Source organism: Ambystoma mexicanum, chromosome 14 (genome assembly GCF_040938575.1).
Source record: "Ambystoma mexicanum isolate Mex_15411 chromosome 14, UKY_AmexF1_1, whole genome shotgun sequence".
Classification (NCBI taxonomy): Eukaryota; Metazoa; Chordata; class Amphibia; order Caudata; family Ambystomatidae; genus Ambystoma; species Ambystoma mexicanum.
This window is the reverse complement of record NC_090940.1, coordinates 98,243,942-98,259,785: the sequence shown is the minus strand read 5'-3', so window position 1 is coordinate 98,259,785 and position 15,844 is coordinate 98,243,942. Positions and strand designations below refer to the sequence as shown.

At 45.8% G+C, this 15,844-nt stretch overlaps 1 protein-coding gene across 1 annotated transcript; it reads right to left on the bottom strand.

Annotated features, from left to right (window-relative positions):
* Positions 1 to 1,387: 1,387 nt before the first annotated feature.
* On the bottom strand, positions 1,388 to 2,391 carry LOC138527168 (uncharacterized). The gene is made up of 2 exons (XM_069638273.1): positions 1,915 to 2,391; positions 1,388 to 1,864 (listed from the first exon to the last, which is right to left on the bottom strand). Exons 1-2 carry the CDS (start codon positions 2,389 to 2,391, stop codon positions 1,388 to 1,390), a joined length of 954 nt encoding a protein of 317 aa, XP_069494374.1.
* Positions 2,392 to 15,844: the final 13,453 nt, after the last annotated feature.

The window sequence follows — 15,844 nt, the reverse complement described above, 5'->3', positions numbered from 1 at the left end:
GTCTGACCGGGAACGTTTCTTCCACCACAGGTGTGTTGCCCTCAAGGCAGATCCCCCCCGCCCCCCCAGGGTGGGGTGGGGGAAGGGAAGCAGCAGTGCTACATCGCCAGCGCCTGGCAGTGTGACTTGATCATGTTTTTGTCTCAGGGCTGGTACGGCTTTGAAGCCCTCCACGATGCCTTGTGCCAGTGTGGACGTGGGTGCAAGGAAACAATGAGGAGTAGAGAGTACAGTAAATGCTCTCCTACTCAGTCCCCAAGCCCCCTAGGGCCATGAATGGCCAGGTTCTCTAGGAAGGAAACCCAGGTGGCGCTACGGGCACACTTGAATGAGTGCGGGCATGAATGCTTCTGGTGGAGCCATGTCCTGGACAGACTTTCTGGAAGCCTGCTAGTACTTTAGTAGGATGGCAATAGTGGTGCGTGAGGATGGATTCCTATTGGGCTTAGCTGAACTGTTCTGGACCTTATCTGCATTATCCTGCCTTTTCACCTGTCTCTAATAGGGTGGTAGTTACTGTGTCCTCTTATAGGATAGCATTGAAATGAATATGAATGGTACAGGGGTGTAGTGTCAACTTAAAAGGGAGTGTTCTACAGCCGAGTGGACAGCTCAAAGGCCCACTACACTAGAATATGAGTACAAAGTATAATATTTACAATGTAACACGTCAAGAGGAAACCTCAAACAGTATCCCCTCAATGTAGGAGTGGTCAGTCAGTGTTGGGGGTAAGGGGTCCCTGCACACTGTTTCTGAATGTCCTTCTAGGATCTCCTCTCGGTATTGGGCATACAGTGTTTTTCCTGCATACCTCATCTCCCAGTCACTTCACTTTCTCCTTGCAGTGATGGGCTTTAGGCTTGCGAGTGCTCTTCTTCCCTGCAGATGACCTCCTTTGCAGACAGCTCCTGTAGATGCGCTGAGTTCCTCCCAGTAGCTGCTGGTACATGGTGAGCTTCTCCCAAGTAAAGGGAGCACTTCCATGGGACCAGTCTTCCTCCCCCTGTCCCAGGGAACTGCAGAATGGCCTTGCCACCTCCCTGTCTGAGGATCCTGATCTTTCTCATTCTATGCACTTCTCTGCTCCTGGTAGCTTCTTGTTCCTCCTCGTTGTTTCACCACCAGCTTCTTCCTCCTACAAACAAGGGCCCATCCCCTTCAGATCAGTGTTGTTCTCCCACTCCCCTACCTAAGACCCAGGTGGCCTCTTCAACCCTTCCTGCTCTATGGAGCTAGATGCTGCTTCCGTTCTTCTCCCCCGCCCCTCCTGGCCTTCCTTTTTGACCTCCTCCTGCTGATCCCCAAATCATCTGTATCTTCCAACCTCCTCCACATATTCACCAACCTCCTTCCAATCTTCCGTCCTCCTGCATCTGCTGATGTTTTTCAACCTCCTCCTGATCTTTCCTGCATCTGCTGTTTTTCAACCTCCTCCCGATCTTTCGTCTCCTGCATCTGCTGATGTTTTTCAACCTCCTCCCGATCTTTCGCCTCCTGCATCTGCTGATGTTTTTCAACCTCCTCCCGATCTTTTGCCTCCTGCATCTGCTGATGTTTTCCAACCTCCTCCCGATCTTTCGTCTCCTGCATCTGCTGATGTTTTTCAACCTCCTCCCGATCTTTCGCCTCCTGCATCTGCTGATGTTTTTCAACCTCCTCCCGATCTTTTGTCTCCTGCATCTGCTGATGTTTTTCAACCTCCTCCCGATCTTTCGTCTCCTGCATCTGCTGATGTTTTTCAACCTCCTCCCGATCTTTTGCCTCCTGCATCTGCTGATGTTTTTCAACCTCCTTCCGATCTTTCGTCTCCTGCATCTGCTGATGTTTTTCAACCTCCTCCCGATCTTTCGTCTCCTGCTTCTGCTGATGTTTTCCCGATCTTTCGTCTCCTGCATCTGCTGATGTTTTTCAACCTCCTCCCGATCTTTCGTCTCCTGCATCTGCTGATGTTTTTCAACCTCCTCCCGATCTTTCGTCTCCTGCATCTGCTGATGTTTTTCAACCTCCTCCCGATCTTTCGTCTCCTGCGTCTGCTGATGTTTTTCAACCTCCTCCCGATCTTTCGTCTCCTGCGTCTGCTGATGATTTTCAACCTCCTCCCGATCTTTCGTCTCCTGCGTCTGCTGATGTTTTTCAACCTCCTCCCGATTTTTCTTCTCCTGCGTCTCCTGATGTTTTTCGACCTCCTCCCGATCTTTCGTCTCCTGCATCTGCTGATGTTTTTCAACCTCCTCCCGATCTTTCGTCTCCTGCGTCTGCTGATGTTTTTCAACCTCCTCCCGATTTTTCTTCTCCTGCGTCTCCTGATGTTTTTCGACCTCCTCCCGATTTTTCTTCTCCTGCGTCTCCTGATGTTTTTCGACCTCCTCCCGATCTTTCGTCTCCTGCATCTCCTGATGTTGTCAATCTCCTTCTGATGTTCTTCTGCCTCCTACTTATCTACTCCTGTCACCTCCTCTGCTCTCCAACCTCCTCTCCCAACACCTGTCAGCACTTGGGCCAGACTTCTCTGAGGGGCTGCACCTGTGCTTGGCCGTTTGGTGGGGCATTTCGACAAGCTGGGGGCCCATGGGATCAGGGGGCTCATTAAATGCGTAGAAAGTCAGAAGCGAGCCCTTATGAGGCTAGTCTGCCATTTTGGATTGATGTGTGTCTTTGATGTGCTAAGCAGGGGGCTATGTGACTTGGGATAAGCTGTTTCTTTGGGGACAGCATTCGAAACGGTCAGTAAGAACAAGCTCCATTGGTTATTGTTAAAAGACCAGTGGTGCTGCTACTTTCCCTGTCCCCTGCCTTATGGAGGGACTAAGTGAGAGTGGCCAGCGGATACTTCCCATACCATTTCTAGGACCATCCTGCTCTTCTTTGGGGGCCTCCCCAGTCACCTCAATGGAAGCCCCCAGAACCATGCAGGGGACAAGGGTGAGGGGGTGGTAGATTCTGATTAACTGCTGTATAGCAAAGGGAAGCATGTCCCCATGCCAAAGGCCGAGCAGGACACAATGGTGTGCAGGGAAGACTTTGACATTGTATGGGATAAAGTGCAGAACCCCGGGTATTTTAGGGAGTAAGGCGCAGTTGCATTTGGGAGAGTGCAGTGTGAGGCTGTGTCTTAAATGAGGAGAGAAAACAGCACTGGAGCATTTATAAGACCCCCTCCAAACACCTACACACACAATCAGGTGGACCCATTCCGCGCCTTACGATTCCACTTGAAGACTGCTTCCCTTCTGGTCCGATTTAGTGTGCTGGATGGACGTGCGGCCAAGTGGGAAAGTGCAAGTTTAAATGACACTTTGCCACTCCCTTTTCCACTCAGGTTAGTGTAAACATCTCCAGGAATCCATGGTCGGTGCCTCCCATCCTGGTGTAAACGGGCCTCACTTCTAGGCCGGATTGTAAAGTACTCCCTGGTCATTTAATTAGGAGGTGTATTTATTTATTGAAAATTACAGTGAAAACAATGCACTTTTGGCACAGAAATGCTTTTAAAACGTTTAACATTGATTTACAGAGCGGAGAACCAGTGTCCTTAACAATGGGGGAGAGGATGTGGATATAATACCAGATGACGCAGGGAAGGTGGAAACATGGACCAGGGACAAGGACAGTAGAGCATGATATAGGAACGGTATAGTGGAGGAAGTGCTAAGAGGATGTGGATATAAAATCAGATGATGCAGGGAAGGTAGAAACATGGACCAGGGACAAGGACAGTAGAGCATGATATAGGAACGGGATAGTGGAGGAAGTGCTAAGAGGATGTGGATATAAGATCAGATGATGCAGGGAAGGTAGAAACATGGACCAGGGACAAGGACAGTAGAGCATGATATAGGAACGGGATAGTGGAGGAAGTGCTAAGAGGATGTGGATATAAGATCAGATGATGCAGGGAAGGTAGAAACATGGACCAGGGACAAGGACAGTAGAGCATGATATAGGAACGGGATAGTGGAGGAAGTGCTAAGAGGATGTGGATATAAGATCAGATGATGCAGGGAAGGTAGAAACATGGACCAGGGACAAGGACAGTAGAGCATGATATAGGAACAGGATAGTGGAGGAAGTGTTAAGAGGATGTGGATATAAGACCAGATGATGCAGGGAAGGTAGAAACATGGACCAGGGACAAGGACAGTAGAGCATGATATACGAATGGGATAGTGGAGGAAGTGTTAAGAGTATGTGGATATAAAATCAGATGATGCAGGGAAGGTAGAAACATGGACCAGGGACAAGGACAGTAGAGCATGATATAGGAACAGGATAGTGGAGGAAGTGTTAAGAGGATGTGGATATAAGACCAGATGATGCAGGGAAGGTAGAAACATGGACCAGGGACAAGGACAGTAGAGCATGATATAGGAACGGGATAGTGGAGGAAGTGCTAAGAGGATGTGGATATAAGATCAGATGATGCAGGGAAGGTAGAAACATGGACCAGGGACAAGGACAGTAGAGCATGATATAGGAACGGGATAGTGGAGGAAGTGCTAAGAGGATGTGGATATAAGATCAGATGATGCAGGGAAGGTAGAAACATGGACCAGGGACAAGGACAGTAGAGCATGATATAGGAACAGGATAGTGGAGGAAGTGTTAAGAGGATGTGGATATAAGACCAGATGATGCAGGGAAGGTAGAAACATGGACCAGGGACAAGGACAGTAGAGCATGATATACGAATGGGATAGTGGAGGAAGTGTTAAGAGTATGTGGATATAAGACCAGATGATGCAGGGAAGGTAGATACATGGACCAGGGACAAGGACAGGCGAGCATGATATAGGAACGGGATAGTGGAGGAAGTGCTAAGTGTTAGGATGAAGGGGTGATGGATATGCCCTGTGGAGTCGGCTCCTTTGTGGAAGGGCGCTCTTTGAAAATACTATATATAGGCCCAGCCGTGAACACCAAAACTTTGAAAGTAGTGCTTACATTTTGTTGTTTAGAGTGGTTTGGAAAAGTGGTGGAAGCAGTTTCTCTAGAGATCTGGTTGCTTGTCATCGAGGAATGAGGAAGGCGATGGCTCACTCGGCTGTACAAGCGAGGGCTATGCCATGCCCTCATGTTACTTCTCGATGCCATGCTGTGCAGGCGGTCTTGCTCCATCTCTGACAGCTATGCCGGACCATGGGAGTTCCGTGTGGACATTGCCATGACTCCCTCTGTGCTCGAGAGACACACCTGCCAGGAAAAAAGCCAACTGATCATGTGTGCCAGACTCTCCCAGGGATGGCAGGGCACAATCAGGTGTAGAGGTTTTGCCTAACCATAAACTGGCGATAATCCCAGTCTGAGGATTGGTGAATGCGGCCACCCCTGCTAGATGTGAGCCTTTGCATATCACACACCGCAAATGCGACTATCTTTTGATGCTTTAAATGTGCAAAGAAATGTTTGACAGCATTTATTTTGCCATCTCAGCATAATATTTTCAGTTAGTCCAAAAAAAGGTGTCAGCGGTTGGGTTCTTCTGTGTGGCACTTTAAATAGTAGCTTTTCTTATTTCCTAACTTCTGGGGTACTCAATTGATAGACCTCGGAGACATGGAAGTTTGAGATTTTGCAGCTGAGATCCAAACCTCAGACGGGAACGGAGCACAGAGACAGCTGCAGCAGGCACTCAGCTCACCGAACTATCTAACTGAAACTGTGGTACTCCTGATGCCGTTACAAACTGTGAAGCATGAGTTGCTAGGTAACCTGAGACAGTGCTAAATGTAGAAAAGAATACACACAGAGGACAGGAATCTTAAACGCATCCTTTCCTAAAAATAATTCATGCATTCACACCACGATACAGACGATTAGGAAAGACCTGAAAGTCAGAATGAATATAAATGTAATTAAAGCAGTTATATTGCGTGCTTCAGGGCACACACCCAAAGACCTTCAAGCACATGCAAGCCATTTGATCTGTGAAAGTGACACCCTAGGAATGGCAGGGTTCGAAATGAAGATTTGATGTGCAGCAGCATCTAGGTATGAGGCACCACCTGGCCGGTAGGCAGGAGCTACCCCTGGGGAACCAGGCGTGATGCAAATCGAATGTCCACATGAGAAGCACGATGTAACATTTTGCCCAGCATGTAGGATCTATTACGCTTAAGGTTCTTCTGGATGTGTTCCTATCCTCCTTAATACACATTCCCACACAAACACTCAAAGTTAATGGCCTTCATTATACGTTTTCCGGTATCTGGCCGGTAGTTCCGGCGGGATACCGGGAAACGGACCAACAGTTACCCACGCCTGATATCCCGGTATTACCGGCATATTCCAGGTGCAATGGCGGTAAATCCCCATTCCATGGAGTCGCCCAGGACTCATGGAGGGGATTGCTGGCCGGCTTTTGGCTGGAGGTAAATCTTATAACCCCCACTGACAAACTTGTAGGTTTGCAGTGCGGGAAAATTGGCGGTCACGAAATTGCCACCACTTTTACTGGCACTTTTCCTGCACCGCAAAACTTATATACGTATGCCTGTATGGCACCGGTTGGCCTGGTGAGTCAAAAGTAGCTCCAGGCAACAGTTGGTGTCAAGCTAACCACGCACTCTTGGCTAGAAGCAGGAACTAAGAGCTTTCAGCTCCCATCAATTTTCAAACTCTGAGCTTCAAAGGGCAGGCCATCATTTTTAGCATAATGCTGTGATATCAAGGCGTGTTGCAAAATAAGGCAAGTCGAGGCAGTCACATAGGGTGCTGCCTGCAGGGGCTACAAGAGGGTGTCATATCAGCCATCAGGGCAAGTCAGTCACGTAGCACAGCGAGGTAAGAGCGCCTCTCTGACTTATGTGCAAAATCTAAAGTCACAGGTTCGAATCCCTGCATAGCCGACTCAGCCCTTCTTCCTTCTGAGGTGGATACATTGAGTGATCTTGGGTTGGTTAATGATCCCAAGTCAAAATGAACGGCCTTTCTTAAGCATTGACTAAGCAAGCAAACTGTTTACAGAACGCCCAAGTTAATGTACTAAGCCCTAAGCAGTACAGAGCACAAGAAAATGCTAATTAGATAATGCTTGTATGCAGATTTGAAAATCTTCAAGCAAATACCTAAAGCTGATTATCAACTGCAGTTTTAGAAAGTGCTATTCTAGTAGACATTTATTAAGACCATATAATTTAGAATAGAATAAACATTTTAGTAACCTGTTTAATAAATGCTATTGAATAAATAGCGAACACCTTATAAGCAATTTAGTAAATGCTTTAAGAATATATGAACTGCTTTTAGGAGATAAATGCTTACCACTGCTTGGGAACTGTTATTTAAACATTCAACTTGCTCGATAATGGCTTCAGAAAGGTTAAGTAAGCATTTCCCTTTGTCTAGGCTGGCCGTTCTTATCAAGTACTAAACAACACTTCAGTTGGTGCTGTACTTAAAACATCAAATGTGGCTCCACGGCCAGCCCAAGCGATGGGCAGTTTGTGCCGTCGCCCCGGGCCCTGTGCTCTTGGGGACCCCACTGCTACCTGCTGCCATAAGTATACGAAGTAATTGTATTTACTTTTAATACAGGTTCTGCTCTGCTTCCAGGCACAAGGCTCTTTTGTGTGCCTGTTTCAGCAAGGTCGTGCTGTCAGATCCTCCCTCCGCCCAGCTACCCAGCAGCCCATCAGACCTGTGGGGACTCACAGTTAGGACTTATCACACTCTTTATTTAAAGTAATGGTCCATTTAAGAACCTTATTTTGGACAAGGGGTCCAAAAGGGGCATTTTATTCCAAAAGCACACACAGAAAAAATAGTTTTCCGCCCAAATCTTTCTTCTTTGAAGACAATTAAATGATGTTAACAAATAAGATTGTGCACTATCTCACTAGTTTTCATGTGTTCGCTTTTGGTGTGTTAAATATATTTATGTTTTGTAGAATATCACGTTTCACTTGCATCATATTAAGCATGCCCTTGCCAAACGATGCAAAACACTCAGGTTACCTTTTCACATTATATTTTTTTATGAGTCTGAGTCTTGAAATAACGACTACAAGCCATTTTTTAACAGTTTGTGGAATTGCATTCTGGAATTTGTAGTCCTATATTTCTGGAGTAGTTTAATGATGATGTGTGTACTTTTAAAGTCCTCTTTATAAAACAAGAGTATTGTTGAAAGCCAAAAGTTGGGGTGAGAAGGAGAAAGGATCAGAGGGCAAATTAGTTGTGATGCTTTACCAGGTCCATGGCTGTGGGAAGAGAGGTTGCTGGACTGGATACGTTCTCCCCAGAACTGTGCTGATTTTCAGGGTACATGTTGATGGTGCATGTGGCTTGACAGCGCCCGCCCACTTATCTCACAGTGTGGATGCCATCCCCCTTGGGTGTTTTTGATGTCAGCATGCAAAAAAATGTTGTTGGCTCAAGTTTTCACCAACCAGGTTTTGAACCCACTAACTCACATGAAAGTGTCTTCAAAGCACATGTCTTTTACTGGTATTTTGCTTTCAATGGAATATTTCCATATAGATTTTCGGGTTTAAAAGGTGCTCACCTATTATACTTTACCAGCAGTGTTCTAGGAAAATCTCCTCTAGCTGGTCGTTTTTCGGCTATTGATGATGCATTTTGTGAAAGACGATGCTTATTTGTATTGAGGATTTTCTTCTATTAGGAAAGGCAATTTGAATTAAATTTGCGTATTTCACTTTAGCATACGGTCAGTCCCCTGTGTGTGTTATTGAGCCTTCCACACTTTTTTTGGACTTGAGCCCTATTGATGCCATTTGAAGACCTGTGGAATTGCTTACTCGGACTGCCTCAGTACCTTCCCGGTAAATAGGCTTTGTTTCGATTGCACTATATGGCAATCCTGCAGCAAAGTCTATTTGCCCTATCTCTCTGACCTAGGGCCAATCCCTGCCCTTAGATCCTTGGAATGTGTAGTCACATTAGGTATGCGTGGATTATTTACTGGTGATCTGCATTACTCTGTGTCTGCTCTTCCTTGTCACAGTACTTTCTTTTAAGGTACTCATCTCTACAAATGATTCAGCTCACTCTTTCGGCTACTCCCAAAACCCTGATTGGATCCAGTTTGCGAGAGCAGTGAGCAGGGTCGCACTCTCTGAAAAACAGTCCTGGGAACAAAACAAATGATCGCCCACATTCACAAGTTACAATTCATGACTTTTCACAAAAAAAGTTTGAGTGGTTCTCAGAAGAGCATATCATATATGCAAACATGATCTATTCCATTTGAAGACATTGGGCCTCATTACAAGAGTGCCAGTCCAGTAAGCCTATCAACACCATTGTTACCGGACTGGTAAACTATGAGGCTGCGGGCGGGTGCCGTCCCGCCGGCCAGTGTCAGACATGGCGGGCAGAACGGCACCCGCCCGCAGTGTTACACGGAAGCCACCGGCACCATTGTTAACGGTGCCGGTCCTTCTGTGGTCCCCATTGCCATTTGAGTCCTATGGGACTCAAATGAGAATGGGGATTTACACTTTACCGGCACCTGACATCCCGGAACGCCAGGGTTGAATGGGGATTTACACTTTACCAGCACGTGACTTCCCGGAACGCCCGATATGTAATACCCCGGTGTTACCGGCAAGCCAGGTGCTGGTAAATATTGCAAGTCCGGCGGCAACCCGTCGGTGGCAACGGCAGGGTTACCACTGGACTTATAATGAGACCCATAGTCCAGTCCTGTTTTTAACTTCGTATTCTGGGACTTCCTGGACTGCTAGTCCTGGATTTCGCCCATTATCAACCAAGGAAGTTGCAGAATGCAATGTTAAAACCAGGACTGGACTAGCGTCTCCCGAATGGATACTGTTGGCATGTATGGCATTTTTGGTACACTCTATTGAAAATGGCGTTGTTTAAAGGCACATTGGATCACAGTGTTTAAAACATCATCAGCTGCTATAGTCATAACAGTATCCCAGAAAACTGACCCCAGTAGCCTGTCAAAGGACCTCTGGCATTGCCCATCGGACTGCTCCATCCCTGGCATTAGCATCCTGGGCGGGGGCGCTAGTCGATGAAGGAGCTTGGAACGTGGGCTGTATCCTCTGGTATAAGCCTGTGTTCCAAGCTCCTCCACGGCTGCGTGCCAGTCGCTCCATGCCTCCTTGGCTCTCCCTGCCTTCCCCATGGCACCTTTACACTCTGGTGTTAAACGAAATTGTTATTTACAAAAACAAGCGTGTGCTGTTGCTCTGGCTCATGTGTTGTTGCAGTGTTGTGAAGTGCGTGCGGCTTGTGATGCGAGAGATGGTTGTGTGAGCTTTTGAGTGAGATAAGTATGCAGAGTTTGAGGTTATATTGGTTAGTGGGTTACCTGACCTTTAGCATGCTAACATTCACAGTTTTCTCTGAGTGTGGCACTTGTTGGCCTTCACAGTCCTATCTAGAAGCGGAGCAGGCCGATGTTCAGAATTCTATCTAGGTGTGGGCATGCTTAACATTCACAATCTTATCTAGGAGCGGCGCAGGCTGGTGTTCACAGTTCTATCTAAGTGTGGACATGCCAATATTCACAATTCCATCTAGATGTGATGCAGGCTAATGGTCACAATTCTATCTAAGTGTGGACATGCTAGTATTTACAATTCTATCTAAGTGTGGACATGCTAATATTTACCATTCTGTCTAAGTGTGGACATGCTAGTATTTACCATTCTGTCTAAGTGTGGACATGCTAGTATTTACCATTCTGTCTAAGTGTGGTCATGCCAATATTCACAATTCCATCTAGATATGACGCAGGCTTATGGTCACAATTCTATCTAAGTGTGGACATGCTAGTATTTACCATTCTATCTAAGTGTGGACATGCTAGTATTTACAATTCTATCTAAGTGTGGACATGCTAGTATTTATTTACAATTCTATCTAAGTGTGGACATGCCAATATTCACAATTCCATCTAGATGTGATGCAGGCTAATGGTCACAATTCTATCTAAGTGTGGACATGCTAGTATTTACAATTCTATCTAAGTGTGGACATGCTAATATTTACCATTCTGTCTAAGTGTGGACATGCTAGTATTTACCATTCTGTCTAAGTGTGGACATGCTAGTATTTACCATTCTGTCTAAGTGTGGTCATGCCAATATTCACAATTCCATCTAGATATGACGCAGGCTTATGGTCACAATTCTATCTAAGTGTGGACATGCTAATATTTGCCATTCTAAGTGTGGACATGCTAGTATTTACCATTCTGTCTAAGTGTGGACATGCTAGTATTTACCATTCTGTCTAAGTGTGGACATGCTAGTATTTACAATTCTGTCTAAGTGTGGACATGCTAGTATTTACCATTCTGTCTAAGTGTGGACATGCTAGTATTTACCATTCTGTCTAAGTGTGGACATGCTAGTATTTACAATTCTGTCTAAGTGTGGACATGCTAGTATTTACAATTCTGTCTAAGTGTGGACATGCTAGTATTTACAATTCTATCTAAGTGTGGACATGCTAATATTTACCATTCTGTCTAAGCGTGGGCATGCTAGTATTTACCATTCTGTATAAGCGTGGACATGCTAGTATTTACAATTCTGTCTAAGTGTGGACATGCTAGTATTTACCATTCTGTCTAAGCGTGGACATGCTAGTATTTACCATTCTGTCTAAGCGTGGACATGCTAGTATTTACAATTCTATCTGTGGACATGCTAGTATTTACAATTCTATCCAAGTGTGGACATGCTTATATTCACAATTCCATCTAGATGCGACTCAGACCTGTTTAAAGCGGTAATGCAGCCCCTTCTGCCATTAAATACAGCGCATATGGATAATAGATCCAGAAGTAACTGCGAGGCCTACATTCATATGCCCCCGCGGACCCTCCGCCCACTATCGCGTCCCCTCGCGCGGGATTTATTCTGCAAAGGTTGTACAATATTAATAGCAAAAACGTCAATGCGGTGTGCAATTACGCGTACAGCCTAACAGGGCCGGCGCGAGACGTGAACAGACTGACGCAGCAACTTAACGCGGGCCCTCGCCGCCTCTCTGAGGGCCTTCAACCCGGCCTGTTGTGTAGGCCCGGCCCACCGGCAGCCCCGGGGGGGACGGAGGCCAGGAGCATCGTTAGGGCGTTCCGTCTGCGAGGGGCGCTTTGCTGAGCGGAGGAATTAGGCGCTGTGCGCGGAAGCGGCTGGAAACCCTCAGACATGTTGTTCCTTCAAATGCCAGGTGTATTCAAGTTTGATGAGATACACCCCCAGTCAGCGAAAGGTCATTCACATCAAAGGCGGAAATAATTCATGTGAACACCAGAGGAACTGGAAGGGGAAATTTTTTTTTGCTAATCGCGTAACAATGGAGAATGCAATTCTGACAGGTTCTCCAAAGATTTCTTGATCCGCGGGACTGGGGTTGGGGGCGGGCGGTGGTAACAACACATGCTGCTGCTTTGATGGCCAATCTTTATCTGGAATATTAGTTTGATAGTGCTTTGCAGAGGCCTCAAAGCGCCTAATTATCCTAGCACACATGTAGAAAATGATCAGATAAGCTGAGTGGGAAACAGTTTATTTATCGGGCGGGTTTCCCACGTGAGCAGTTTTTCCAGGTGGAGGGGGCACAGTTTAAGAGAGTGTGAGCCCCCCCCCCCCCAGTTGAAGGTGCGACACCCAAACAAAGGAGGGCAAAATGGAAGATTTTTATAGCATGAAAAAGGAATGGTGAATTGACATAAACATCTTGCCCCCCTGCCCCCCAGCCATACGGATAACTATTCCTCTCTCCCCTAAACCCCTACAGGTGTCATTGGGTGTAGAAACATTTTGGCCAATAAGAGGGCTGGAACATTTTGTGCACTCTCATTGGCTGAAATGGCTAGCATCAGAGTGTAAAAACTATTCCAGGCTCCTACTTGGCCTAACATTGTGCATACATGATGCAAATAGTTAAAAATACATCTATTGCGCCGTCAAACTCCATAGCAACTGAACTCTGCGGTGGCGACGGAGTGGAATTATGGCACAGCTGAAAGAAATTGACATGTAGCCCTAATCCCAAATCAAAATATCATTTTACTGGGGGATGCAAGGCTCAGGTTCCACTGGAACACCCTGTAAAATGTCTAATGTTACGATCCAGGCTCCGGACACCTTCCTCATTAGGGTTGGTCCAATTGGCGGCCATCTTGCCTCATCAGCGCGTGGCAAAATGTTTGGACTATCTGCCATGTGTGATATGGATTTCCCTCTGGGGGTCCACCCTCTTCTCTGATTTTTGGTGAATCCATCCGGTCAGAAAAATGGCCGGTGGGCCCGGCATGCAAACATTTCAGCCAATCAGGAGGCCTCTTGATCGGCAGCAATGTTTATGTGCAGGGACAGCTTCATAGGAGATTTTGATAGAGGAGGGCTGGTCCTTCCAAAAAGTCCACAGTGGAAGTTTGGGAGGCAAAAACTGCTTTTTCCACAGGAGACTTTTCCCCAGTCACAATTCATCAGATGCGCTTCGGCCGAAAATACACCTTGCATCTTTGTCATCAGTCAATCTGGGGCATCGTGCCAACTCCTTTCCTAAAAGCAGTGCTCAGTGAACAGGCTTACTCTATGCCTGGCCCCACCTTCTGGAAGCAGACCTGTCAACTTTTCAAAACCAAAATGAGGGTGATCTGCAGCCCGAAGGACCCTGTTGCAGCGGTCCATCGCGGCGGGTGCTGGCAGATGTCCCCTTGAAGAAATATGCTGCATTTCAAGCACAACTGGCCAAGTGCCATTTGTCAGAATTCGAAATAATATAAATGTTACCATGCAGAGGGCTTGAGGGGTTCTCCCCCAAGAAATATTTGCACGATCTAGTGGCACGTGGTGCTTTTTAATGCACATTTAGCCAGCAATAGTGAGGAGTTTATTGAAATAAAATGCCACTTTACAGAGGGTGGGGGGTGTTTAGGAGGTTGGACCCCAAGGAATTGGGGAGAAATGTCATGGCAAATGGTGTGTTTACAACTCTTCGGCCATTAACATTGGCCAAAGACTTAAGGAACTTGAAAACCTCTTTACAGCGGAGGGTTGGGGGGTTCTCCCCAAAGAAATTGTGTGACAATCTACTGGGAAATGGTGCATTTTAACACCTATTTGACCAGTAATATTAAGGTTTAAGACATACTTTACAGGGACTGTTTAGGGGTTTAACTACAAGGAATTTTCAAAAAATGTGGTGACAAATTTGATATTTAACATGTCATCGGTCAGACACCGCTAGGATGTGTATTTTCTAGAAGGAAAACTTTGTAAAATGTAGAGCCCAGTGGTGTCCTGTAAAGCATATTGGGCCTGTAACAGAAACCACTTAATGCATGGCCCGCTTCCATGGTGCCATTTAGCACAGCAACCCGTTCATACATGTTTTTGAAAAAGAAAATACATATTCTGTGTGCAATTCATTCCTCGGGCCCTGGCTCTGCAGTGCGGAACCCTATGGTGTGAGGAAGTCTCTCACACTTTCGTTTTCTTCTGCGAATCAGTGATCTGACCGACCAGGCCGTCGCGGTTGGCTGTAAGCCTGCAGGGCATTACGTGTCACGCCGCCTCATGCCACAGAGACCTGTCGCAGACTAGTGACGCACTTGTAGGGTGGCCAAATGCCCCGGTTTTGCCAGGACTGTCCTGGAATTGAGTCCTCTGTCCCCCTGCCCGAGAGTTTTAAAAAAAATGTGATTTGTGTTTCAGCCTATAAAAATAAGCCTGTCACAAAAACAAGAACAAATCAGGAGAAAAACGTGCAAAAACAGTGTATAAAATACAGTACAATACAATGCAAATAAAATCACAAAGTTAAATGCAAAACATATCCTAAATCCTTTGTTCAAAAGCTACCCCACAAACTGCAGGTCGTACAGAATTTAAAAGACAGTCGACGGATCTCTCACATCCCAAAGAAAAAAGGAAACGGGTAACACATCCACGAGGGAGGGAGCTAGGGTGTCTCAGCATCTTTATAACAATGCTAAGAAAGGCAGTTTCACACCATTCCCCCACATCCGTCTGGCCCAGAATAGCTGCGCTAGTTCTAAGGAGCCCAAGTAGCGTAGCTTAACATCCCTGAAAGAGGATATGTTTCAGAGGTTCCTCAGCACTATGGTGCAAGCAGAACCTGCACTAAGGGTTTGCTAAGGTTTTATCCTCTCAAGATGATCTCACTCAATGCCAAAAAAAAGTGGTTATTTAGAGGGGCTGCGTTGGGTAAGAAAATTATCCTTAGGAATTGGAAATCTGTTGCTACATTAGAGAAAGATGTGGCTGAGTGAAATGCGAGATTTGGCAGCTATGGAGGAATGTTTATATAGGAAACAGGCCAAGAATGGTTTGTTTGCAAAGATATGGGGGACATTTTTGGAATTATATTGAATTTGATTTTGCAGGTAATGAGATGTGTACTGCGGGTTAGGGTGGGTTTTGTTTCTAAGATCCTGTTATTTTTGATGTTTATATGACTTTGTATATAACTTTTGTAAATATGTTGTTACCTTTTACATTGATTTTTTTTCTACATTGAAAATAAAGTTTCAAAAAAAAAAAAGAGTGAGGAATTGGTTTAAGCGGAACCGCATATAGACCCTCCTGATTTGAGGGAGGACAAGGAAATAAAGCCACATACTGAGGAATTTCTTCTCTCTTCCTCATGAATTTTGCATATTCAGCATAAAGAGAGAAGGTTGCCAATAGATCGCAGGTTTCACACCAGTCTAACCCGAATGGCTTCTTTTTCACTAGATTCAGTGTAATTTTAAGCTCATCTAACGTTGCACCTTTTATCAAGAGAATTTTAAGCATTTCCAGCTTAAACTCTTCATCTGGTGAAGCTGAAAGCAAACATGAGGATTCCCCCAGTTTTAAGTAAAGA